Source organism: Canis lupus, chromosome 7 (assembly GCF_011100685.1).
Source record: "Canis lupus familiaris isolate Mischka breed German Shepherd chromosome 7, alternate assembly UU_Cfam_GSD_1.0, whole genome shotgun sequence".
In the NCBI taxonomy this organism is placed as follows: Eukaryota; Metazoa; Chordata; class Mammalia; order Carnivora; family Canidae; genus Canis; species Canis lupus.
Window position 1 is genome coordinate 57,543,962 of NC_049228.1, and position 27,282 is coordinate 57,571,243.

Consider the following 27,282-nt stretch of genomic DNA (forward strand, 5'->3'; position numbering starts at 1 on the left):
CTGCTTCTCCCTCTGCCCATGTCTCTGCCTCTCCCTCTCTCTCTGTGTCTCTCATTAATAAATAAAATCTTTAAAAATAAATAAATATTTCTTAGCCTCAAGGATTTCAAACATGCATGTCCTTCTGCAATATTTTGTCTTATCTTCACTAAAGATAATCTAGGGGATAGAGGTAAGTCTTCTTAACCCATTCTGGGTTGCCTCTTTTACTTTCAGTAAACAGTCATCAGAGGTCATGTCCATAACACCGGAGTTCTGGCCTGTACCTCTTCTTGTGAAAAATCCAAAAAGCTTTCATATGTTTGAACACATTCTGATCTGGGGTACATATGATAGCTATTGCCACCCAAAATTTCATATGCACTTAACCAGGAGTTGGATTTATAGAGTCCATTTACATCTTATCTTTTAAATTTCAATGAAGCCCCTTGGAAACAGAACAAGTACTAACTCGATGATGCTTAGCACTACCCTGGCCTAAATCTGGGTTTCTAAACCTTAGCATTATTGACATTTGGGCAGGGTAATTCTTTGCTGTGGAGAGTTATCCTATGCATTATAGATGTTGAACAGCATCCATGGCCTCTACCCACATCCCTGCCAATAGCACACCCCAGTTATGACAACCAAAAATGTATCTAGACATTGCCAATGTCCTCTGGGAGGCAAAATTGAGAACTACTGGCCTAAAATGAAGGTATATGTTTGTGATAGATATTGCCAAATGATAACAATTTAAAAAGCTAATCAAATTTGTAAAAAATTATCAAGATTCATATTTAAGAACAGACACAGTAGACAGTAGACATTTTAATGAAAGCAATGGTCCTGCCATTCTTTATTTCTAACAATAATACATATTTACAGAAGGAAAAGAATTGTACATTTAAAATTCTAATCATCATACAGATTTGTTGTTGCAATTGAATAATAAAAGAACAAATCTCTTAGTGACTTTTTAAAACAACTTCAGTGTTTAAAGATACAAATGATAATATCATAAACTTGCAATAACTGGAGTAAGCTCACTTCAAAATGAAAGATACCTAGCACCAGTAAAAGAAATGAAGCAACATCACTGGAGACAGGATCTCTTAGGAGTTCTGATCTGAAGCTCTGTTCATCACAGATTCATAATCCAATTTTTCAACCTACGTTTTAGAAACTTGGGTGAAAAAGTATATGAAGGAAAATCTCCATAGCTTTTTGCTGGGTTAGAAGATGTTAGTTGTTTAAAGAATAACGTGTCGATCAGTTTTTTTTCCTTATAAGGCCTTGGAAAAAATGCCTCTGGAGGCGCTATAAAGAAAGTGAATGAAACTTTTTTGTTAGTAGTCAACAGCTTCAAATATTGGTTTTCATCCTTCTCCCCCTCCCCCCATTTTATTAAGAAATAATTGACATAGATCAGTATATAAGGTTTAAGGTGTACAGTATGATGGTTTGATTAATTATTTTCATTTTTTAAAACAATTAATTATAAATTCCTTTTTATAAAAGGTTAAAGGCACAGTGAAACAACGAATATTTGCACTTCAGCATTTAAGAACTCAAAATAATTCAGAAAGCCAACTAATTCAGGTGGCCAGCACCTCATTTGTCCTGTAGGTGGCAAAATTATCCTAAGAGGAACCCAGGAACAGGCTGTATAATTGCTGCACTGAAGTTAATGGTGGTAGATGACTTTTTAAAGCCTTTCTTAAAATCTAGGTTTTAAGATTTTGAAGTTTTTTCAGGTTCAAGTTTTACAGATTTAAAGATGCTTTTTATGTTGCTCTGAACTAACAAAGATTTATTTTCTGGACAGAAGATTGATTTTTTGGACCGTCGGTACTAATGCTCAGAAATATATTGTTTTATTTTTTAGGGACTAGATTTTCAGCCTGATTATCTCTGAAAAATTCCTCTCTTTTTACATTTGTTGTCCAGCGGGTTTTGCTTTATCGGATGATCTATCCAAATTGCAGGACAAGAGCTTGTGAAACTAAAAATCTGTTCTTACTTGTCTGCAGCCATGAAAAGCAAGCTTGAAGCCTATATCTAAAAGGGAGGGAATAGGCCCTCTAGATTTTGGCTGGTTTTTACATTTTTCTAATTACCTCACAGTAGATAGCAGAATAGTAAGCAAGCCTTTAAAGAAGGAATGGACAATTTATTATAAAAAAAAATTGGGGGCACCATGATTATGACTATGTTTATGTGTAAGGAACAAAGTTTATAAATGATGACAATTAGAAAGCTACCTACAGCCAAATAGTTTATCCTCAATTGTTATCACTACTCTTCATAGCTTCCTTTGCTTGCTTTACAATACAGAGACGTCATTCTACATCCTGGATTCGTCATTGAAGAGCCAGATATGAAAAATAGGACCATCAGATAACTACTAGTGGCAAGCACTGAATACAGTTATTTGAAGAAATAAGACTAAATGGAGAATAGAAGGGAGAGAGTATAATATGTTACACCAATATGTTCTGCAAATGCTGCCAAAGTATGACTTTTAAAAATAGAAAATGGGAAGAGCAACTGAAAAGGTTTTAATTGTTTCAGTTATCATACTGGTGGTGGTTGTATTAGCATTGTTATTCTGAGGCTGCTGCATGTGTAAGGTAAATAAAGGAAATGAATAACTGTGGGATATTCTAACTCTATCATGCCCCCATGTCCTTGAAAACCAGGATTTTCAGTATAGAAAAAGGAAATAGTAGTAGTAGTAGAAAGGATTAAGTAGTAGAAAGGATTAAGTAAAAGCTAGTACTCAATTTAATTTGGAAGTTTCACAATAAACTCACAAAGTGTTTTATCTTAGAAAAAATAGGGATTTCCTAGCTTTCTCCTAGAATCAATGGCCAATCCAATAGCAATGAGCATTCTTTGAACCTTAATTATGGTTTTGAAATACCATTTCTCACTGAAAGTAACCAGGCTTCCTAGAGAAATGGCTCATTCTAGGTCTGGGGCATGAAGCTTCTAAGTTGAGCCTGGAATATCTTGTCTTCCAAGATAGCAAGGAAGCTAATAAAGACAGCTCATGTAGTGTCAAAATGATTCAGAGAAAACTTGATGAGGCTCCCAATGGCCAAAGATGGGACAATTTGAACTCCAATAAGGTAATATTTGAATTGGTTGAAGCCTATCAAATACGTTTGAGTCCATGAGTTCGTAACACTGAAAAAAGAAGTGATCTCTGGCAGGTAACAGGAATCAAGTTTATTATCTTGAAAATCAGTAAATGAAGGGAAAATACAAATAATTACTTTCCCTTTCCTATACAAACTTTTTTTTCCTATACAAACTTAACCACTGGTTAACCAAGTAGTAGATGTGAGGAAACATTTCTTTATAAAAATGTTCCAGCTAGTAAATGAAAGAGAAATGATAGAATATCCTCCAACTCACAATAAATCAATGGATCCAGACAATAAGTATCAATTTCAGCTGACATCACAAAAAGAGAGAACCAGACACAGTGTACCCTCTGATGAAAGAACACACCATGACCTATAGTCTTGCCAAACAGGATTGAACCTGAGTGTATTCAAACATCTGGATCCATGTGTCAATATCCAGAGGAAAGAGGAACATGCTGAGTTGTACCATGAGTATGCAATCAGCAAAATACAGATTGTGGGAAACTCTATAGGTCATAAGATCAAGTTCTTCAGGAAACTCCAAGGAAAAGAAAAGGAGAACTTATGGATTAAAAAGATGTAAAAGATATAGCCAATAAAACAATTTTAAATGGATAAGATTGAAATATAGTGTGTAGAGATACACACTTGGGTAATAATAAAGAAATGCAAGGAAGTGACAATGGCTATCACTGTAGTGGTTACTTCTGTGGAGTTTGAGAAGATGGTTGATAACTGCAACTGGACACACAAGACAGAATGGCTGGCAGAATTCTAAAACAGTGTTTCCTTAGAATGATGTAAAAAGCTACATTTTGTTTGGTTTAAAGTATTTATATTTTACGTTTTTTCTAAAGAATAAAAGTAAAAAAAAAAAAATCAAAGCCCTTAGGGTTTTCCACTAAAAATTATAGATGTGAACACTTCTACTATAAATATCAGCTGAAGGTTCTTAAGAAATTGCCTATATTATAGAAATATTTCTAAATGATAAGCTACAAATATTTGAAAAATATAATATTAAATTCTTATTGTGCATAGTTACAAAAAGTCAAAGAATTAAGTATACATTCCTAACACAAAATTTATTTTGTTACAGTATTATGTTTTATAATTTGGTTAAGTGGACTTTGTTGACCTGCAAAATTTTCCTCTCCTACTCCAATACAAGGCTACTCATATTATTTTATTAGAGATTAGATAAGCACTAGAACCGAATATCTGTACTTTGTTTCACTCTCCATCTTTTTATATAGAACAAAGATTAGTTATCTTGCCCAATCATGACAGTAGTTACTAATATATAGCATTACACACAGTATCATCCAATTTGCAAAAAAAGATCCTTCACCCACATATCCTGCCTTATGTTCTCTTCCACATATTAATGGCTGATAGAGGCTATTTTTTGTTGTTAAGTGTCTAAAAAACTCAAGAATGTAAAACAGATTTAAGCCATCAAAATGAAAGCAGTCTTAAAATGCAATATAATGATAAACATGGACAAACATATAACTGTGTTGTACATTTTTGCCCACTGAACATTGACGATTTCCCTCCAATTGTTCAAGCAGCATCTGAACACATGGTGCAACTGTACGGTCTCCTTCCCTTTCCTTTTAATAAAATTATGTGGTGTTTGAGTGATTCACATATTCCAGAAGTGACCGGTCTAAGACCCTTCGGATAAGAGCTTCCTCAATTATATTAAAATCCTACAACAAAGAAAAACAATTAGAAACATACAATCAGAGATGATAGTTTTCAGCACCTGGAGGATAAGAGTCAAGGCAATGCCTCATTTTGCAGGAAAATAGAGCCCTGAATTTAGTGACCTGTCCAAGTTTCCACAAAAACTGTCATAAACCCCAGGACTTTTGTTTGGGGCTAGTGCATTTTCTACTTCATTTTACTACCTGGTAATTAACTAGTTATTGTCACAGTCTTGATTTGGAATTTAAATTAGTAATTTTTAGTCAACATTATAAATCATGGTCAGGGTGCCATGTTCCAAATAAACATGTAATATGGAGTAAAGTTAAGACATTCTCCTAGAATTCACCAATCCCAGTAGTAATACTAAATCTCTATTTCTGAAAAATATGTTGAGTGCAAAACTCTTCTTTTTCCTTGCCTCCCTATGGTCAAAATGGCTTTCAAAACATTAGGTCAGCACATGCTGTAAATAAAACAAAAACTATTAAGAGCCCTATTCTCTGCAATCCATCTCTTCTTCTGCAATAAATCAAAAAAAAAAAAAAAAAGAAAAAGAAAAATCTATTGGAAATCCATTCTAAAACATAAGAGCATAAAGGCAAATCAACAACATCCAAAGAAAAGCCATATAGTCTAGAGGAACACAAGATCTGGACTGAATCCTGGCTTTTTCCTAGGCAATTTATTAATCTTTGAGCTTCAGATGTTTCACAGCTCAGCGAGGATAGTAACACAATATTTACTTCACCAAAGTTGCTGTAAGGAATAACATGAGATAATACACTTAAAGTGCGTAGTATAGTAGCTGGTAGCTTGGGAAACCAAAAAATCAAAACAAATAATACTGCTTCCACCTCACTTCCACATCCAAAAATACTGTTTTGAGTGGGTTGAAAGTGCTCTCATCAAAATAGCTTCCTCCTGACCAGCCCTGGATCATACTTTGGAGAATCTTGAGAAGGATGGGCTGAATGTGAATAGCCAGAGGAGACACGAAATCAATTTGGTTTTAGAACATCTCATGGAGCTAAGGTAAAGAGGAAGCCCTATGTGTTGTAAGAAATGAGAACATGTAGACCAGAACTAGCCTCTGTCAAAGGCCCTGGGTGCTTCAGAGGGCCAGGAAAGACATAATTTGAGCACTGGAGCCTCTGTTTCAGTTCAATTCTTCAAGTGGTCCTAGCACTTCCGTTTACCCTCTTCCCCATATCCAGCTGGCCGAACAGCCTTGCCCAAACTGGGCAAATCACTTTACATGCACTATCACCTTTAATCCTCACAAGAGCTTTCGAGAAGAAGTGTTTTTACTCTCCTCACTTAACAAATGAACAGACAGGCTCAGTGGTGAAATACCTTGCCCCTTGCCCGTGGTCACAGAACTGTGACAGAGACAGAGCTGTTACTCAAACCCAGGTCAGAACCCAAGCTCCTTGTGTTGCATCTGGATAACCACAGTGGGCAGATCAGAAAGCAGGGATGATCTTCAACAATTACTACATTTTATCTTGAAATTGCATGAAAAGACAGCGATCAAAATCATGTGAAAATTATATGCAAAGTAAAATTTAGCCCTTAACATTTCATGTAGTAATAATAAAATACACTATTTCACAACATGGGTTTGAGGGATTTTCCTTCCATAACAGGCAACACCCCTTTGCTGAGACGGACTCAGAAGATAACACATTACCCTCACATGGCAACACAGAGCAAAGTAGAACAAAGGCGACATTAACTTTTTGCTTGTTATTCTCATTCCTGATCATGGGAAATACAGTCATAAGTTAGAACTATTCATACTACATCTAACGTTTCTTCTAAAAAAAATTCTCAGGATGGGGAAGGGGGATTTGGAGGAAGGGAGGGTCAGAAGATACACACTTCCACTTATAAATAAATACTGGGAATGTAATATACAACATGAAGACTATAGTTAACACTAATGTACGGTATTTTGAAAGCTGATAAGAGGGAGCAGCTGGGTGGCTCAGTGGTTGAGCGTCTGCCTTTGGTTCAGGTCGTGATCCTGGGGTCCTGGGGTTGAGTCCCACATCGAGGTCCCTGCAGGGAGCCTGCTTCTCCCTCTGCCTATGTCTCTGCCTCTCTCTCTGTGTCTCTCATGAATAAATAAAAATTTTTTAAAGCTGATGAGTAATTAAAATTTTAAAAAAGGGGGGCGGCAGCCCGGGTGGCTCAGTGGTTTAGCGCCACCTTCAGCCCAGGGCCTGATCCTGGAGACCCGGGATCGAGTCCCATGTTGGGCTCCCAGCATGGAGCCTGCTTCTCCCTCTGCCTGTGTCTCTGCCTCTCTCTCTCTCTCTCTCTGTGTCTCTCATGAATAAATAAATACATTTTTTTTAAAAAGGTGATACGAGAATAAATCCTAAAAGTTCTCATCACAAGGAAAAAAAAATTTTGGTATTTATTTGAGATGATGGATGTTAACTAAAATTATTGTGGTGATCATGTCACACTATGTAAGTCAAGTCACTAGACTGTATACCTTAAACCTACATAGTGCTACATTTCAATTATTTCTCAATAAAATGGAAAGAAAAAATTCTTAATTTTTTACATTGGCCATTAGTGGGTAGTTATTGATGGGTAGTTACTGATATATGGGGATTCATGGTACTATTTTGTCTGCTTTTGTATATGTTTATAACTTTTCATAATAAATTTTTTTCGGTTTACAAAAGTTCATAAACATGAGTTTTGTGTTTAATGGAATTTAATAAAAAATGAGGCCTGTTTGTCTTACTACACTGATGATGCCATATCTGTTATTAGCAACCAGATGCAGAACAAATTCTGAGCCATTTCCTTACTGATGTGATTCTCATCTCATCTCAGCTACATAAATTTTCAACTTCATAAAAATTAAGACGATATCTACAGGGGGGACTAGAGTAGAAATTAAAATAATTTGAAAGTGAAATATAGTACCTTATACAATGACTAATTATCTAGATGAAAAAGAAAATAATTTTGTCTAAGGCAGATATAGTTTATGAACACTGTATTTTATAATTTTCTACATAATGCTAATACTTAACTTCAGGGTTGTACACATTTTTTTCTGCTATAATTTTATTTGTTTGGATTTAAAAAGATAAGCTTAACACACACCACACAGAAACATAATGTAAAAGTAAAAAAATATACTTACTATGAAATCATCATAAAACAAAGTGTGGTTGACTTGCAAATGTCTTATTAAACTGCCACTAAAGCTGCCTGGATTCTCATTAGGTAGTAAACGGCAAAGTGGACAGAACTGGAAGTAAAGAAAATCAAGAGTTCAAGAAAGAATTTAAAATAACCAGTCTCACAATTTAAAAATTAACTAACCATTCAACAAAGTGAATTTTAACTTTATGAATCTATTGGCCATTCTTCAGCATAATGTTTTAAAACTGCATAAATATTAACAATACTAACCAAATAAAATTGCATTTCTTTCTTCATATGCATTTCCTGTACTTAACAGTATAGCTATTTATTTCATATTTATCAATCTATTATTGCAGTTAGTAGGTGTATTATAATATACTAATTAGTTGCCTCCCTCTTGAAATACTTAATGGCTTTAAAAAATACCCTTTTTCATTTTCAAGTATTCTTAAACTCATGAGAAATTACAAAGATAATGCAAGAGGTCCTACAATTCTATCATCCAACTTCCCCAATAGTAATATCTTATAAACTGCAGTACATTATCAAAATCAGGAAACTGGCAATTAACTAGACTACAAACCTTACTTGGATTTCACCAGTTTTTCCATGAACTCAGTTTTTGGGGTATATGTACCTAGTTCTGTGAAATTTTATTACGTGTATAGATTTAAAGATTTTATTTATTATTTTAGAAAGAGAGCATGTATGAGCAGAGGGCAGAGGGAGAGAAAGACTCTTAAGCAGACTCCACGCTGAGGGAAGAGCCTGATGCAGAGCTCCATCTCACAACCCTGAGATCATGACCTAAGCTGAAATCACAAGTTGGATGCTTAACCTACTGAGCCACTCAGGTCCCCCCACATGATAGATTTATGTAACCACAAACACAATCAAGGTACAGAACTGCTGTGTTGCTATAAAAGAACCCCTTTATGCTACCTCTTTGTCTTCTCTCCCTAAACCCTGGTATCCACTGATCTGTTCTCCACCTCTAAAATTTCAACATTTTGAAAATGTTATATAAATAGAACTATACAATATTTGATCTTTTGAGATTGGCTTTTTTCACTGAGCATAATGGCCCTGAGATTCATCCAGGTTGTTTTTTTTAAGATTTTATTTATTTATTCATGAGAGACACAAAGAGAGAGGCAGAGACAGAGGCAGAGGGAGAAGATAAGATTTATTTATTTTAGAAAGAGAGAGAGAGTATGCTTGCAAGTGAGCAGGGAAGGGGCAAAGGGAGAGAGAGAATCCTGAAGCAGGAGGTAGGGTTCTATCCCAGGACCCTGAGATCAAGACCTGAACCAAAGTCAGAAGCTTAATGGACTGAGCCACCCATGCGCCCTCTTTCTTTACCATATACTATTTTATTACTGCTTTATTACATTTTAACCTAGGGGTTTTTTTTTTTTAAGTTCTATTTCTTCACCATTCTCATTTTTTAAAATATGGTACTGAATGCCAGGTACATATTAGGCATTAAATTAGGTGGTATTCTTATTTGATCCTCACAAGAACCTCATGAATTAATTACTGTCCTATTTCTTTCATGAACTCAATTTCAGAAAGAAAAACAAAATTACCTTAAATTTATACCATTATAAGTATCAGAACTGAGATGAGGCCTCCTGATAAACCATTCAACATTTTTTTCATATTATAACAGTGCTTAATTTATCTGTTTGATTGATAACATCTTCTTTTAAATTTAAATGAGGTCTTAATGTAATTCTTATTGTTTTATGGGGTTCTCAGTTTCAGTATGTTCAATATCTATACATAGTGCTACTTCTGAATTTTGCTCTAATCCATCAATATATTTTGTAATAAAATGACATCATTTAAGTTATTACTGCTTTATGGTCATTCATGATTTTCTAATGCTGTAGCTATTTTGGTTATTTGGCAACACTGGCTATCCCAAGATAGCACTTAATCTACCCTGAGACCCCTATGTAGTAATGAGAACACAGCTGAGACCAAGAAATTTTAACAAAAAAGCAACATTAGTTTTTTTGTGATGTGAAAGAAGGGAAACAAATTATGGAAATTTGCTCACTCAGTACTCTTTATTGTGCCTCTACTATGAACTAGGCACCTGGAATACGGAAACCAGTAAAGATACCGTTGTGGGGCAGCCCGGGTGGCTCAGTGGTTTAGCACCGCTTTCACCCCGGGGTATGATCCTGGAGATCTGGGATCAAGTCCCACATCAGGCTCCCTGCATGGAGCCTGCTTCTCCCTCTGCCTATGTCTCTGCCTCTGCCTCTCTCTCTCTGTGTCTCTCATGAATAAATAAATAAATTAAATAAATAAATAAATAAATAAATAAATAAATAAATAAATAAATAAAATCTTAAAAAAAAAAAAGATACCGTTGTGTTGTGTGGCCTGTGAAGTCAGAGAGCCCTCAAATCCCAGCACCAGCTCTTATTAGCTGTGTGACTGACCTTCAGCACATGAATATCCCTCTTCTGTGAAGTGCAAATACCACCACCTAACTTGTAGAGTAGGTATGGTGTTTAGAGATAATGTGCTCAATGTGCCAGGTACATACAAGGCATTTAAGAAACACCATATATTTCCTACTATTTGATCCTTGTTCTTGAAGAGTTGGAGTTTTGTGAGGGAAGAAACTCCATGTATCCTATTCACTCCAGCATTCCCAGTACCTGGAAAATAGTTTCCAACTTCATCTCTGCCTCTCATGGACTTAACCTTGGAAGTAATTAATCTTATCCTGCAAAATGAGAATTATTTCCGCTTTGCAGAGCTGTTTGTATATTTAAAAGATGTCACTTAACATTAGGAAGCTCAGTCATTATATTAGCTTGGTCCCTGGCACAAATACTAAATGGTTGCTATTGTTGTCTCATGAGCAGATACTTCTCAATACTGCACAGCAAGTGCTATACCCAAGATATGACATTATTATATATTCAAGTGTTATACTCAGAAAGACAGTTCGAGACCTAAAAAAGGAATCATTAATTTTGCCCCGGTAATCAGGAAAGGCTTTAGCCAAGCTGCTGGTAACTGAAATTTGTCTGGAAGAATGAGCCAGCGATGCCAGAGTGAGGAGCATCACAGGCAGAGAAATCAATTTGGGAAAAGTCAAGAGACCCTTAAAGGACAGGCCTGCTTAGGGAATGGGAAAAGCTTTGGAAAGGTGAAAGTAAGGCATGTTGGGGGAAGCAGTAGAAGATGAGTTTGGAAGGCTAAGTTAGAACCAGTTTTGCTCAATAGATATTTGAGCACCTATTGTGGTTTCTGTATGCCCCGTGTCAAGAGTCAGAGGTACAGAGATGCTAGGCGCTGGCCTAACATTAAGGACCTTCAACATCTAGTGAAGGAGAAAGATACAAAAAACCTGGAACTTTAAGCAAAGTAGTTTTGGTTTTTAGTCTGATGTTAATAGGAGCTAGTGGAGACTTTGGTCTTCTGCCATACATAAAATTTAGTTGTGTAACTCAAGAGATTTCTTCCAGAAGGACAATGAAAAAGAACAGGTGAACATCTATACTATTCTCAAGATTTGTGTCTTAAATTGAGGAATCTAACCTGAGGGAAGAGATGGTAAGCACAGGAAGGAGAAAGAAGTGGTAAGAGACTGACTAATCATCACCAAGTACCTAGGTGTTCACCTAAACTCTCCCAAACGTTGTCAATTTGCTAACATCAGCTTATCCTTTATTATGCGCCTCAACTCAATGCTCCGAGGCCATGATACTCATATTAGGAATCAATCAATGCACAGTATACATTCAAAAGATGCTGGCCTCATCTCAGTATTGACTTTATCTGATGGTGAACTCTGCGGGTGAAAAACAGCCACCATATCAGAAGCTACCACCGACTTTAATCCTTCAGAGCATCTATTACAAGGGACACCCAGCTCTATCTGTGGTTTAGATTAACTTCCACAGCAACTATCTGATGCAAAGTGCCATTTGGGGAAGAAATTTAAAATTCCTGAATCCAAAAAAAGAGAAAAGAGACGTACACTGAAAATAATTGCAGGCAAATATGTAACCAAGATTAAGGTACCAGATTGCACATCTAATTTAGCAAGTCTATAAGCAAATTTAATAGAAATTTTTCTTTCTTCCAAAACATTTATGCACACATACTCCCACTGCCCCGTCGAGTCACAGATATTCTAAATACCCACAGATATAAACCACTGTTGGGGCATGTGGCTCAGGCTTTAGTCACCATAGTTTATATTCCAAACCAATAAAAATCTTATCTCTTCCCTTAAGAAATAAATCTCAGGAGCAAGGCAGAAAATAAGAGACTACTGGCACCTTTGAAATTGGGTGAATGGAATTATGTTTTCCTTTAACATCTTATTTTTCATAATCACTATATCCTCCTATGCGCAAGGCTCTCTGCCAACAGGTGGGCAGGCAACAAAGAAGTCAAGTTCCATGACTTCGTGAACCTGATAACTTACAGGGAAAGACAGATGTGAAACAAAAACACAATTACAAATTGTAATAAATAAGAAAGAAAGAAAGAAAGAAAGAAGAGGAGAGAAGCAGGAGCCGAAAGTAATTTGGATGTCAGGGAGGGCTTCCCTGAGGAAGTGAGATGCAAGCAGAGTTCTAAAGGATACTTTTATGAGCCAACCACTGAAAGAAAGGGCACTTTGGGCAGAGAGAAGAGCCAGAAAGTATGGCTCCTGCTGAAACATCTATCCTTCACAGGACAAAATACCAAATTTTCCTCAAAAGTGGTCTCACAATTCAATCTGAAGCATGCTGCTTACATAATCGGCCTCCTCTCAGTTTGATATTCCATAGATTTTTCAAATTTTCAAAAAATAAAGCATGGCAGGCATGCCTAGGTGGCTTAGTTGGTTAAGCCTCAGATGCCTGGTTTCAGCTCAGGTCATGACCCTGAGATCCTGGGGTAGAGCTGGTGTTGGCTCTGAGCTCAGGGACGACGTCTGCTTCTCTGTCTCTCCGTCTGCCCCTCCCTCCTGCTTACACACACACACACACACACTCTCTCTCTCTCTCTCTCTCTCTCTCTCTCCCCCCCATCTCTTTTTTCAAATAAATAAATAAATCTTAAAAAAAACAAAACATGGTAGAATTATAATTACTATGTGACAAAAGGGAGCTGTTGGTTCTTAAAACTGCACGTAAGTCAAAATTCCTTGATGTCCTTAACCTACTACCCAAGTGTTGAGCAACTCAGAGAGAAAAGATTAGTTGCTCCTGATTTGATGTCTGAATTATCTAATTTTATCTCAAAGGCAGAATCATTTGCTCAAATCTCTAACTGCCATGAAACTTCTTACATCAGATTAAGTCAGATGATGTCAATGATCTTATCTGTAAGCAAACTCAACAACCCAGCCCATCAAAGATCTAATTCCTTGCTGACTTCCACACCAATCCAGAACCAGTCTTGGACTTAGGACTTCTCCCAGGGTGTTTTCACCTATGTCCCCCCATTAGGGATCCCCAGGCATGTGAATGCAAACCCCAGTTATGCCACAGTATCTACTTCCAGCCTTTTCATAACCAAAGTGTATATCGTGAATTCTAGGGGCTCTAGATCCTTCAGAGTGACATGTAGCTTGAGTTTCTACTCAAGCACAAAACATTAACAGGAACCCTAAACATCTTCTGTTCTAGTGACCACTTCTAGACAGCCCTCGTATATTACAGAACCACAGATTTCGTGAACAATGTGCTCCTGCCTCAAGGTCACAATAGCATCCTGGTCTTTTGAAATTTACTAACACTTCCCCCACTCTTCCAGCTTGGGTTCCCCAACTGTGAGAGTACATGGCTTCTTCGAAATCGCCACTAGCCTTGGTTTCATGTAGTTGCGCAAGTGGTAGTAGCCCACCATTATCACCTGACTCCTTTACTGCTACCCTGTGAAAAGGGCATCATTATCACCCCCATTTTACAAATGATGAAACAGAGGCAAAGACATTAGTGGAATTTGCTGAGATTGGCACCAAAGTCTATCTCCTCCAAAGCCTAGGCTTTTAACTATAAAATTCTACGGGCGATCTGATTCCACCATTCCTGGTTTATTTCTGCCCAACTTTCCTCAATGACTTCTATCACCTCTGAATCAAGGAAGACCTAGCTTCCACGAGCCACCTTCAATCTGATGGCCAAACTGAGCAGCACAGGGGCTAGATTTCTGCTGGAGCACGCACACAGTACCAATGGATAGACCTGCCCCAGATTGCTGCTGTAATAGAGCAAGACCATGGTCCAAAGCACCTGGTGTTCCTCCAGCCAGAGCAGCAGCCAGAGCAGCACCTGGATTGTAGTGGTTAGGGCTCAGGTTGCGTGGATAATGCCACCTTAGGGTTGCTAGAAGACAAAGAAGCACTTAGAAATCAGTATATGGTTGCTATTATTATGCCATCCTAACACTTTCTTCTAACATCCTCTAGCTCCCGGGGACCTATCATAAAACAGCTCCATAGTCGGGTTCCTTCCACAGAGCAACTTGAGCAGTAAAAGCCCAGGATAATCTCCCCTGCTCTCCCAACACATACCAAGCCATTCCAAGAGCTAAAACCTCTAAACTATTAGGATCAATAACAAATATCTTTGACTGTACTGTGTGGCTTTTCTTGTGAACTTGCTAGTAGAGCAAGTAGGGGTTCACTATGTTCTGGAACTAGACTATCATGTTCAGATTGTGGCTCAGCTACTTATCAGCTATGTGACCTTCAGGACATAGTTAACCCCCCTGAGCCTCAACTTATCATTTGTAAAATGGAGGTAAGCACACCTATCTTCTAGGATTGTTGTGAGAACTATCCTTGTTTGTAAATTATCTCTTTCTAATATAACTATGGTTTAATCTCATCACTTTTCAAGAGGATTTCACAGAAAAATAAGCCCCTTAAAACTAAAAAAAAAAACCACAAAGCAAAACTCATATCTATATAAATGACACACATACACTTATATGCCTGTGTATGTAGATACACACATGCACATACATATATACAGATATACACATATATATTTATAAAATTAAACTAAAACAAAATTCAAAATAATCTTCAAGGTATCATTTTATTTCAGCAAAGCCTTTTATTTTAATTTTAAACTAAATGTACCCAATATTAACCAGGTTAAGGTGAAAGTGGTTTACCTCTAAATTGCTAACACAAATATAAATTGACTCAACCTTTTTGGAATGCATTTAGAAGTCTATTTCAAGAGCTATTAAAAAGTTTGTACTTTCTTGGTCCCAGAAAGATAAACCTAAGGAATTTCCTCTTAGGAAAAAATCCAATAAAGGGAAAAGTTCAAATGTACCGTATGAATTAAAATCTTAAAATTGGTTAACAAGTGTACAAAAATAGTAAAATGGCTAAGTAAATGAGGACGTACCCAGTACTGCCCTGCTTTCCCTCACAACTATATAAAAATGAAAATTATCAAAGCCACAGGACAAAAATGCCAGGCTGAAAAGAAAAAAAAAAAGGAAGCATCACAATGAACCCGGGAAATGATGAGCAATATATATATTTAATGTGCAAGCATATGGATAAATAGTCAAGACTATGAAACAAAAGACTGGATAAGACGAATAACTTCCATGATGACCCTCTCTGCATTATTAAAAAATGTTTTTTACTTAGGACATGACCACAGTATACTAAAGTTGGATCTTAGGTGTGTATTTTTTATCTTCTCAGTTGATTATGCCCATAATTATCTGTGAGATATGTCAAATTTCATAAATGAGAGAATGACTGTGCATTAGTAATTCTTACCACTTTCAAATTAACACTTTCACATATTAAGTCACAGGATTAGCACAACCTTGACATAAACTATCTTTTATAATATATCTATAAATAGAAGCCTATTAAATGGATTTCTAGTGTATATTGAATTCAGACATTGCAGAAATATAGTAACGAAATTCCTTACCACAGATCTCCTTTCTGATCTGTGATGAGTGATACAGTGATCCAGCAAACTGTCTTCATCCAATTCCCTCTGACAAAACGGACATACACACCTGGAAATTGCATACAATACAGAAATTACTAAAATTGTTGGCATTTAACTAGAGATAAAAAATAGAATGTAGGTGGATCTAGTTTCCAGCCCTTATTCTTCCTGATTTAACATTATTTTTCCATCCTGATAATGGTCAGATATCTACGTTTTTTTCCTCATAAAAAAAGTAAGTATCCTCACAAGGGCACAGTAGAGAAACAGTTATAGTGAACATGAAGCCCTTTCTTCTCTTTGGGAGAGAAGTGCTGTCAGAGCGCCCATTAACTGAAAAACTGGGATCACATCACCCAGATGTCCCTGGGTTACTTTTTGTTTCTTTTTCTTCCTCCCGTTCCTAATTCAGGTAACATAACTGGGTGTTATTTGTTCTCCAGCTCTACCAGCATATGTGACTACAGGTGTATATAAGGAATATTTGTCCCTTACATGTATGCTGTCCACTACAGGAACTATTAGTCATATATGTCTACTGGCACTTTAAACCTGGCTATTGAAATTGAGTTATGCTGGAAGTACAAAATGAATACTGAGTTTCAAAGACTTTATATTAAAAAAAAAAAGTAAAATATCTCAATAATGTTTATATTGATTACATGTTAAAATGATAATATTTAAGCTATCTTCAGTTAAATAAAATACACTAAAAATTAATTTCACTGTTTCTTTTTACTTTTTTAAATGTGGCTACCAGAAAATATAAAATTACCTATGTGTTCTAGTGGACATTGCTGCCTTCAACTCACAGGGACAATATGGAGGCTTGGAATTTTTTGCTCACTTTCTATCATAGATACAACTTCCTGTTCCCTAACACTTGTACTCTGCAAAAGCACCTTGTATAAGAATTTTTATAATTTGAATTATGTAGTAGTAAGTTCTTTTATAAAGCAAAGATTTCTATCTTAAATGCAAATATTAATGTATCCCGTAAGATTGATTAATCAACAACCCTCCTCATTTTGTTATTTTAATTCTTTATTATTTAATTCTAACCAGCAGAAGAAATTAGGATTTAAGTTAGCTTGCATGTATTTTTAAATTTTCATAAAGCCTAAAAACCTTGCAATCAAATCCATGCATTTTCTTAATCCACTTATCTTCCTTCCTTTTGGTCCTTGCAGCCAATCTAACAGAATTCATACTCTGCTTTGAGCCAAAATGCTCATTTCAAATTTGTAACATCATGGTTTAGGACTAATCCTACAATACTGGATACATTTGCAAAGCAATATCTAGTAAAACAAAAAGAAGGGGGGTAATCATTTAGACTTTCGGGTTAGGAGATCTAAGCTTTGAGTATATTTTCTTAAAATAAGAGTAACATTTTCCTCAGGAAAAAGAAAAAAAAATCACACTCTTACTGAATACCACTATTGGTAACTGAACTTGTAAGTAGACTTAATGGCTTCCAAGTTATCAGCCTAGACAGGGAAACATAAATCATTTCCTCATTTTGTTGGTAGAGAGAGACTCCAACCTTTGTAATTACTCTCGCCATCAGGGTAGTAATGGCCCAGATTTATATCTTTTCTTTCTCTTTAAAGGAAAAACAAATAATGATCAATATTTGTCATTGAGCCTACTAACCCCCTCCATCCTTCCTCTGGCCCCATAAAAGATTACCCACCAAAAAGGTCTCAGTTCAGGATGCCTGCCCTAGGCCTGTTCTTCCTTGTTAGACTATATACTGAGATGCCACTTCCTACCTTCTAAAGCCAAACCAGCAAAACTGAGAGGAAATGAGCTGGGGCACTGAGCAGTGGCAGTGGAAGAGTGAAAACGAATAGGCTCTGAACCAGGATCTACTTGAACCCATTAGTTAGAAAACAGAGCCTTGCAGAACCTCAGCAGTTCCACATTCTATTTTTGGATCTTCCTGAATACACAATCGTCTGAGGAAGTTCTCCCAATCTCTCCAGTACTCGGTTGGCTCCCTTCATGCAAAGTTTTTCGAGTAAAGAAAGCAAAACTCTTTCATAATTCACTCTTTCATAATTATTGCCATTAACAAATGATTACCAATAGTAGGTGTTAGGGTTCAGAGCCTAAACACAACTCCATACATATTTTCACCATAAGAAGGTTAACCTTTCCAGCCTATGAACTTCTTTATAGGCATATCAAATTTAACATTCAACTACATTGTGTTGAAACAAACCTGGTTGCCGTCTCCCCAAGTTCCTGCAGCGGTCCGTATTTATCTATATACTTCTGACAAGATCTTATGTGTGCCCTCATTTCGCTGAGGCAAACCTATATAAAAGCAAATTCAAAATAAAATCCCTGTTGAAAAGAGGCTCAGTAAAGTCTTCTGTGATCCAGCTTTATTACTTTCATTATTGCAAATAAGTTCATGGTGTGGGTCAGTGGATTCAAAGGATGCATTCATGACAAGAGTACAACAAAGTTAAGGCATTACCAAGAATAACACTTTAAAAATACCTCTAATACTCAGAAGATCCAAATGTTGAGTTCTTGAGTTTGGTTCTCCTAGAAGGCACGTGTTTTTTTATTCTTATTTTTAAAATATTTATTTATTTATTTGAGAGAGAGAGCGAGCACCTGTGCACACATGTGTATTTGTAGAAGTGAGGGGGAGGGGTGAAGGGAGAGGGAGAGAGAATCCTTAAGCAGACTCCACACTAAGCACAGAGTCTGATGCAGGGCTTGATCCCAGGACCCTGAGACCATGACCTGAGCCAAAATCAAGAGTCAGATGCTTAACCAACTGAGCCACCCAGGCATCCCTAGAAAGCATATGTTTTTTAAAGTGGAAAGACATAACAACTCAAATTTCCTTTTTTGGATACCATTACCTAACCTGATGATAATAAGAAGTGAGAAAGAAAAAGGAGAGAGGGGAAAGACAGCAAGCAAGATGGAGGGAAGAAAAAAAATGAGAAGAGACAGAGGGAAAAGAAAACAAAGAGAGATAAAAAGAACCAATAGATGGATTTTAATTTTAAAGATGCCCATAGTAAGTAAAAGGAAATCCTGTGCCTCAGAGAAAGATATAAATACCATGGTTTTATAATATATCCAGCAGTATTACATGAATTCACAATACACAGTATAGTTAATGGCCCCATTAAGAGCAAACATAAAAGACAGCTCTTACAAGTCCATTTTTACCAAGACAGAATAAAGAGCCCTTGTTCCTCCAGATATACATTCAGAGATCCTAACCATGAGGGATCTGTGGCTAAAAAACACATCTTCTACTAAATGTTTCATTAGAAACTCTGATAAGATCTTGTGCTAAAGGAAGCTTTGTAGAGCTGTGGTAAGGTGGTCGACCCATCTTGCTTCATTTTGCTCAAGCGCCGGAAGTTAAACCTCAAGCATGAAATCTACCCTGTCAAGGAAACTGTTATAATTGCTTCACTAAAGACAAATTGCTTCACAAAAGACAAAAATAAAAGCGAGTGGAAAAGTGAGAACAAATCCTTGTTTCACAAATATCCACCTGGGACTCGTTGAGGTAGAGGTCTTAAAAACACACTATTTTCCAAGTTTTCACATTCCAATTTTGTTTTTTTTGTTTTTTTTTTAAATTTTTTATTTATTTATGATAGTCACAGAGAGAGAGAGAGAGAGAGAGAGAGAGAGGCAGAGACACAGGCAGAGGGAGAAGCAGGCTCCATGCACCGGGAGCCCGACGTGGGATTCAATCCTGAGTCTCCAGGATCGCGCCCTGGGCCAAAGGCAGGCGCTAAACCGCTGCGCCACCCAGGGATCCCCACATTCCAATTCTGACCATCAAATCTCTCACATCTCTTTATTACTTTTCTTAAAAGATTTCTCATTTGTATCAAAAATGCTTATCTTTGTTGTTTAAGAATACAAAGGAAGAAGGAAGATACTTCTGCGCATGTTGATTGTCGTGTGACGACAAAAAAAATCAAAGTAAAAATAAGTAATTATTATTATGAATGGAAAAAGCTAATGATTTTGAGCATTGTACTATGTTCCAGACAGTGCTGAAAGCCATATATATTTTATCATTTTCCTTTGCAACTATGCATCATTCCATGACATGAATGCTATCTTTTTCCTCATTTTACAAAAAGATGAAAACTTAAATAATAATGTCCCCAAATCACAATTAATGAGTGAGAGAATTCACATTTGATCCCAGGAAGTCTGACTCCAAAGACCATATATAAGTTCTATAGTCAGACAGCCATGAATAAGTTATTGAGTCTCAGATAAATATTCAAAACAATATATGAAGCACTAACTATGTGCCAGTCACTTTTCAAAGTGCTGGGTACACACACAGTCACCAATAAAACAGACATGGTCCTTACCCTCACAGAGCTTAAGTCTGGTCGGGATAACTGACATAAATTTTAAAAAATCACAAAAGCATAATTCTAAATGGTGGTAAATAGTACAGAGAGAAAGCACAAGGTACTCAGAAAGTAGAACAGGCGACAATGTCGATGAACAATCAAGAAAGGTGCTCTAAAAAAATTCAGGCCCTTAGCATATGATTTCTCTTTTGATCTCAAAATTCCCTATGATAGTATCTTCCCCTTGGCAGTTCAAACATGACATATTTAAGACTTCGTGGATTTTTCTCCAAATCTGCTCCTCCTATCAGCACCTTCACCTACACCTATGCATGTCAGAAACCTGGGAGGTACATCTGATACTTTACGCTCTTGTCACGTACCAGTGTGTCACACTCAGTGCAGTTCTGGTACTCTGACTTCATTCTCTTGGCTACATCAGTGGCTGGAACTCCTTCTGAGGGAAGATACGCCCGGCAATAAGGACAGGTCCACCTATTGTTCTTCAGACTGGTAGCGATACAGGAACGACAGAATCTGAAAGAAACAAAGCACACATCATCCATCATTTCCCTTAAAAGGTGTAAGGGACAGCAGCCCGGGTGGCTCAGCGGTTTAGCGCCGCCTTCAGGCCAGGGCATGATCCTGGAGACCTGGGATCGAGCAGGTCCCTGCGGGGAGCCTGCTTTTGCCTCTGCCTGTGTCTCTGCCTCTCTCTCTCTCTGTGTCTCTCATGAATAAATAAATAAATAAAATCTTTAAAAAAAAAAAAAGTGTAAGGGAGCCACCACTATGTGTTCATTTGTGTAAAGTGTGTTTTCACGACCCCTTACATACCAGGAGCTGTATTGCCAAGCTAAAGGTGTGCTTGCAGCCTATACCTTGGCACAGAGTCCCTTACCTTCCTGGCAGACCGCCTGGGGGTCGCACATTCTCACCACATTTGCTGCTTGCATTTGGACAGAAGAGCACAAAGCGGTGAAAACAGCATTCCTATAAACGGAATTAAAACTATAACCCAAAGGGTAGCCAATGTGTTCTTTCTTTTCTTTAATCCTATTTTACTCCAAATTGGGGTTGGGGTGGGAGAGGGCAGGAAGAGGTCTTGGCTCTGTGGGCTTTTGTATGTTAGAAAAGAACACAGCAAGAAGTCAAGGAGGAGAAATACCATGTGCATTATCAGGCTTATAAAATGATTTTAATGTTATTCCCAGGTACAGAAAATGATCTAATTAAAGTTACCACTACTAGGAAATGTTCTCCAAGTCAAGACATTTATTCCCTGGCTTACTTAAAGATAATCGTAATAAAATCTTAACATAATCAGCAGAACTCACAGAAAATCTTGCCCTATTTATAGGAGCTGTTGAAGGCCACGTGCACACCAAAGTTAAAATGACCTTTAGATAAATTACATACATTAGCGTGACCTGAGAAGCACCGCTAAAGTACTTGCCATATACCATCTATCTGGGAGTATTAATATTATGGCAAAGTTAAGCTTTTTTAAAATTTAGATATACTATATATATATTGAAAGGTTCACATATCATAGGTATATAGTTCACTGAAATTTCCCAGACTGAACCCCCAATTGTATTAGCCATGACTGATGCCTAAAAGAACTCTCTTCTGCATCTGTTATAAAATTCTTATACACACACAGAGGATGCTGACATTTGCATTGTTCTTTTTTTTTAAGATTATTTATTTATTTATTCATGAAAGACACACAGAGAGAAAAGCAGAGATGTAGGCAGAGGGAGAAGCAGTCTCCAGGCAGGGAGCCTGATGTGGGACTTGGTCCTGAGACCGCAGATCACACCCTGAGCCAGGGGCAGGTGCTCAACCGCTGAGTCACCCAGGCATCCCCATTTGCATTGTTCTTGAGGCATCTGCTTGATGTCTATGCTTGTTCAGCATCCATTTCCTCTTTTTCTTGCAACAGCACCCTGATTTTGCTCTGCAGGAACCATATGTCTTACGTGAGATACAATCTGCTGGGCCCTCACCAAGGTGCCCACATTCAATTGCTGAAGACAAGAGTCCCGCAGTGGGCCAGACCAAGTAAACCCTCTCTCTGGATGATGAGTGCAAAACAGACTGACATAAGGACTGATTCAGCAACAACATGATGGGATGTGCTGCTCTTTATTTAGAATCCCAGATCTACCTGTATTCCTACCATTTTTTTTCTAGGTGTTTTTATTTTTACCGTTGTCTTAGTAACTTTTTATTTGATATGATTTCAAACTTGGTATGCTGTGGTTTTTTGTTTTTTATTTTTAACAAGTATTAAAACATACCCTAATTCATTTGATTTTAACAAACCCCTATGAGGGGTGCCTGGGTGGCACAGTTGGTTAGGCATCTGATTCTTGGTTTCGGCTCAGGTCGTGATCTCGGGTCTTGTGATTGAGCCCCACGTCAGGATCCTCACAACTTACTTGAGTTTTATACCCATACAAACAGAAGACTAATATTGGTGTCAAGCCCTGCAGTGGGCACCCATAGACACAATCTCATTTAGCTCTCAGAGTAATCCTACAATGCTGCTTTGCTTTCTCATCACTTGACTGGTGGCAAACAGAGATTCTGAGAGGTGTAACAACAGGGCCACATGGGTGGCTCAGTCAGTGAAGTGGCTGCCTTTGGCTCAGGGCTTGATCCCAGAGTCCTGGACCCAGCCCCAAATCGGGTTCTCTGCTCAACAAGGAACCTGCTTCTCCCTCTTCCTCTTCTGCTTCCCCCTGCTTGAGCTCTTTCACTCTCTCTCTGTCAAATAAATACATAAAAATCTCTAAACAAAACAAAACAAAAAAACCACAGAGGTGTAACTACTTGCCAAGTTTATACAGCCTGAAGACGGGAGTACTTTGAACTTCAGTTTTGAAAGGGGCTTGAAAGTATGTGTGGAAGGTCCCCAAATTAACTGGTTCCACTAGGATTTTTTGACTTTACAGTGACACAAAAGCGATACTCATTCAGTAGAAACTGTACTTCAAATTTTGAATTTTGGTCTACTCCTGGTATTCAGCAAATATTCTTCTTGCAATGCTGAGCAGCTCCCAGTCCGCCATGCAGATAAACAACTGATACACTTACAACCATTCTACACCCAGACAAGCACTGTTTTGCACTTTCAGTACACTATTCAATGAATTACACAAAATATTCAACACTTTTATTATGAAATAGGCTTGTGTTAGATGATTTTGCCCAGTTGTGGGCTAATGTAAGTGTTCTAAGCATATTTAGGGTAGATTAGGCTAAGCTATGATGTTTGGCAGGTTAGGTGATTAAATGCATTTTCAACTTACTTTAACTTAGGATGGGTTTATCGGGACAGAACCCCACTGTGAGTCGAGAAAGGTCTGTAGTTCTTTTTAAGTCACCTCGATTCCTCCCAGTGACAAGCAGAAGCAGCAAAACTGTTAGACTGTGGAGGTACCCGTATAAACCAGCGGGCTTGTTAGAGTACGTTTCTACTGTCATTGTGTAAGTGCTTTTGCACATATTTTTGTAACTAAAACTGATCACTACTGGGAAAAAAAAAAACTGATCACTACAACTACAGAAATATCTAGTAGTCATGAAAAGTAGTATACTTAAGGAATTTTTAAAAATCAAGGCTCTAAGCCTTTATGACTACACAGTGGTGTTACATGTGGCGTAAAACTCTCAAATGAGATTAGATAGACACTATTGCATTCTATGAGATTATTAGTTGCAAATCCCATAGGTCAGTCAACTAGCAGTACCCCTTTTAACAAAAGTGATTATTAAATGGAGAAAACACAAGACCAAGGTGTTTTGGGACAGACCGAACGTGCTGGTTATCAATTCATAAAAACCATGACTTTTTAAAGTGTTACCAATAAGGAGAGGAATGGATGCCATCACACCTCAAGTCTTGTTTTTGGGGGTGCAGAAATAAGATTGCAGAACCGCTTAGTTCAAAAAAAATCTGAAGTTAAAAGTCTCCCCTTATAGGTACAGTTATCAAATTCAAGTATTGTGAACCGGAGAATTTAACATCTTTACTCTAGTATATTAGCATAAAAAGTATGTAAGTGATCAAGCATTAAACGAGTTGTGTAATTAGAATCCAGATTTAAGTAATTATGTAATTGTATGTGTGTGTATGTAAGCTATATAACAAGGCACAAAAACAAGATAACTCAAAAATAAAACCTCTTAGAAAGCAAAGTGTAGTTGGTGAGAATGCAAACTGGCTCAGCTACTCTGGAAAACTGTATGGAGGTTTCTCAAAAAGTTAAAAACTGAGTTACCCTATGAGCCAATAATTGAACTACTAGGTATTTGTCCAAAGGATACAAAAACAGTGATTGGAAGGGGCACCTGCACCCCAATGTTTATAGAAGCAATGTCCACAATAGCCAAACTATGGAAAGAGCCCAGACGTCCATCGACAGATGAATGGATAAAGATGTGGAAGATGTGGTGTGTATGCATGTGTGTGTATACATATACCTATATATATAAACATACACACATACACATATATATGTATATATATATATGGGTGTGTGTGTATACCACATATATACACAATGGAATATTACTCAGCCATCAAAAGAATGAAATCTTGCCATTTGCAATGACGTGGATGGAGCTAGAGGAACTAGCAAAATCATTCAGTCAGAGAAAGACAAATACCATATGATTTCACTATATGTGTAATTTAAGAAACAAAATTGATGAACATAGGAGAAAAGAAGAAAAAAATAGGATAAGACAGAGAAGGAGACAAACCATAAGAGACTCTTAACTATAGGAAATAAACTGAGGGTTGCTGGAGGGTTTGGTGGGTGGGGAGATGGGGTAATTGGGTGATAGGTGTTAAGGAGGGCTTGTGATATGATGAGCACCGGGTGTTATACGCAACTGATGAATCACTAAATTCTACCCCAAAATTAATAATATACTATATGTTAACTAACTTGAATTTAAAACCAAAAAAAAAGGAAACCAAAGTGTAGGCTATGTATATAATATGGGCTATTCATAGCCTTGTAGATGTATAAAAACATCTAAAAGGATAAAAAAAAAGAACACTTACCTATCTTTTGGAGAAATGGGAACTAAGAAGAAGAGGTGAGTATTTTCATTGTCAAATTTCAAGTTTGAATCTTATGATAGTATCTACACAATAAATGATTCTTTAAAAAAGTTAATCACCTATAACTGTTTGAAATAAATGGCCTGGTCATTTTTATAAAACAAAATATATAGGTACCTTTGGTCCTGCAATAACAAGCCCATGTATTTATTAAAGAGAAATGAAAATTTATACCTATTGGTACAAGAATATTAATAAGAAATGTATTCATAGCAGCCCCAAATTGGAAGTTACCCAGATGTCCTTCAACAAGAAAATGAATAGTAGCACCCGTGTGGCTCAGTGGTTGAGTGTATGCCTTTGGCTCAGGTCATGATCCTGGGGTTCCTGGGACCGAGTCTCTCATCAGGCTCCCGCAGGGAGTCTGCTTCTCCTTCTGCCTGTGTCTCTGTCTCTGTCTCATGTCTCATGAATTAATAAATATACTCTTAAAAAAAAAAAAAAACCAAGACAATGAATAAACCAACTGTGGCATATTCCTACAATGGAATACCACACAGCAATAAAAAATAACAAATTACTAACATACACATCAACATTGATGAACCTCAATGACATACTGAGTTAAAGAAGCCAGACAGGGATCCCTGGGTGGCGCAGCGGTTTGGCGCCTGCCTTTGGCCCAGGGCGCGATCCTGGAGACCCGGGATCGAATCCCACATCGGGCCCCCGGTGCATGGAGCCTGCTTCTCCCTCTGCCTGTGTCTCTGCCTCTCTCTCTCTCTCTCTGTGACTATCATGAATAAATAAATAAAAATCTTAAAAAAAAAAAAATAAAGAAGCCAGACATAATAGAGCACATCCTGTATAATTTTGCTTATATGAAGTCCTGGAACAGGCAAACCTGATCTATGGTAGAGAAAAAAAAATCACAATAATGGTTTCCTGTAGGGGTACATGGACAAGCATTGGCTGGCAAAGGACACCAGGAAACTAACTGAAAGTATTCTGTATCTCAATAGGGGTTATGCCTAGAATGTACTCATTTCACTACATGTGTAATTTACCTTTAAAAAAAACATAAATACTAAAGTCTGGTTAATACTATGCCTCTTGATATAAGAAGGAACAGAGTGTGCTGATCATTGTAACCTACTCTGAAATGCATCCAAAAAGAAGACAGATGGATGATGGATAGGTATATGATAAAATGAGAGATAAAAAGCAATATAGTAAAATTAATCATTGTAAAATCTAGGTAGTGGATATACAGGTATTCACTATACATTTCTTTCAACTTAGCTCTATGGTTGAAATTTTTCAAAATAGTATGTGCGGGAGGGGCACCTGGGTGGCTCAGTCGGTTAAGGGTCTGCCTTGGCTCAGGTCATGATCTGAGGGCTTCTCCCTCTCCTGCTGCCTCTCCTCCTGCTTGTGCCTGCACATCTTCTCTCTGTCTCTCTCTGTCAAATAAACAAAAATCTTTAAAAAAAAAATACGATGGGAAAAAAATGTTAGAGAAAATTAACCACCTTACTATGACTTAAGTTTTCTTTATTCCTGAGAAAAATTTTAACCATAAAATTAGGAAAGGAAGTGTTTGGAGGATGAAGAGACCTGATATTTTTAATGGAACATGAAGAGAAAAACATTTTTATTTTATTTATTTTTTAAAGATTTATTTATTTATTCATGAGAGACACTGACTGAGACAGAGACACAGGCAGAGAGAGTAGCAGGCTCTATGCAGGGAGCCCGATGCGAGACTCGATCCCAGATTCCGGGATCATGACCTGAGCCGAAGGCAGGCGCCCAAACGTTGAGCCACCCAGGCGTCCTGAGAAAAATAT

The 27,282-nt window shown here is 37.3% G+C and overlaps 1 protein-coding gene across 2 annotated transcripts in view; it reads right to left on the reverse strand.

The window, feature by feature from the left end:
* Positions 1-804: 804 nt before the first annotated feature.
* The window catches only part of RNF125 (ring finger protein 125), a 36,752-nt gene continuing 10,274 nt past the window's right edge, over positions 805-27,282 (reverse strand). The window contains exons 2-6 of one of the 2 annotated variants that reach the window (XM_038543591.1): positions 20,733-20,886; positions 18,213-18,307; positions 15,962-16,052; positions 8,020-8,127; positions 805-4,849 (exon numbers count right to left, since the gene is read on the reverse strand). In XM_038543591.1, coding sequence (XP_038399519.1) covers positions 4,763-4,849; positions 8,020-8,127; positions 15,962-16,052; positions 18,213-18,307; positions 20,733-20,886 — 535 coding nt within the window. In that variant the 3' untranslated portion in view covers positions 805-4,762. The remainder of the gene's footprint in view (positions 4,850-8,019; positions 8,128-15,961; positions 16,053-18,212; positions 18,308-20,732; positions 20,887-27,282) is intronic. The other variant, XM_038543592.1, reaches the window with a different exon arrangement.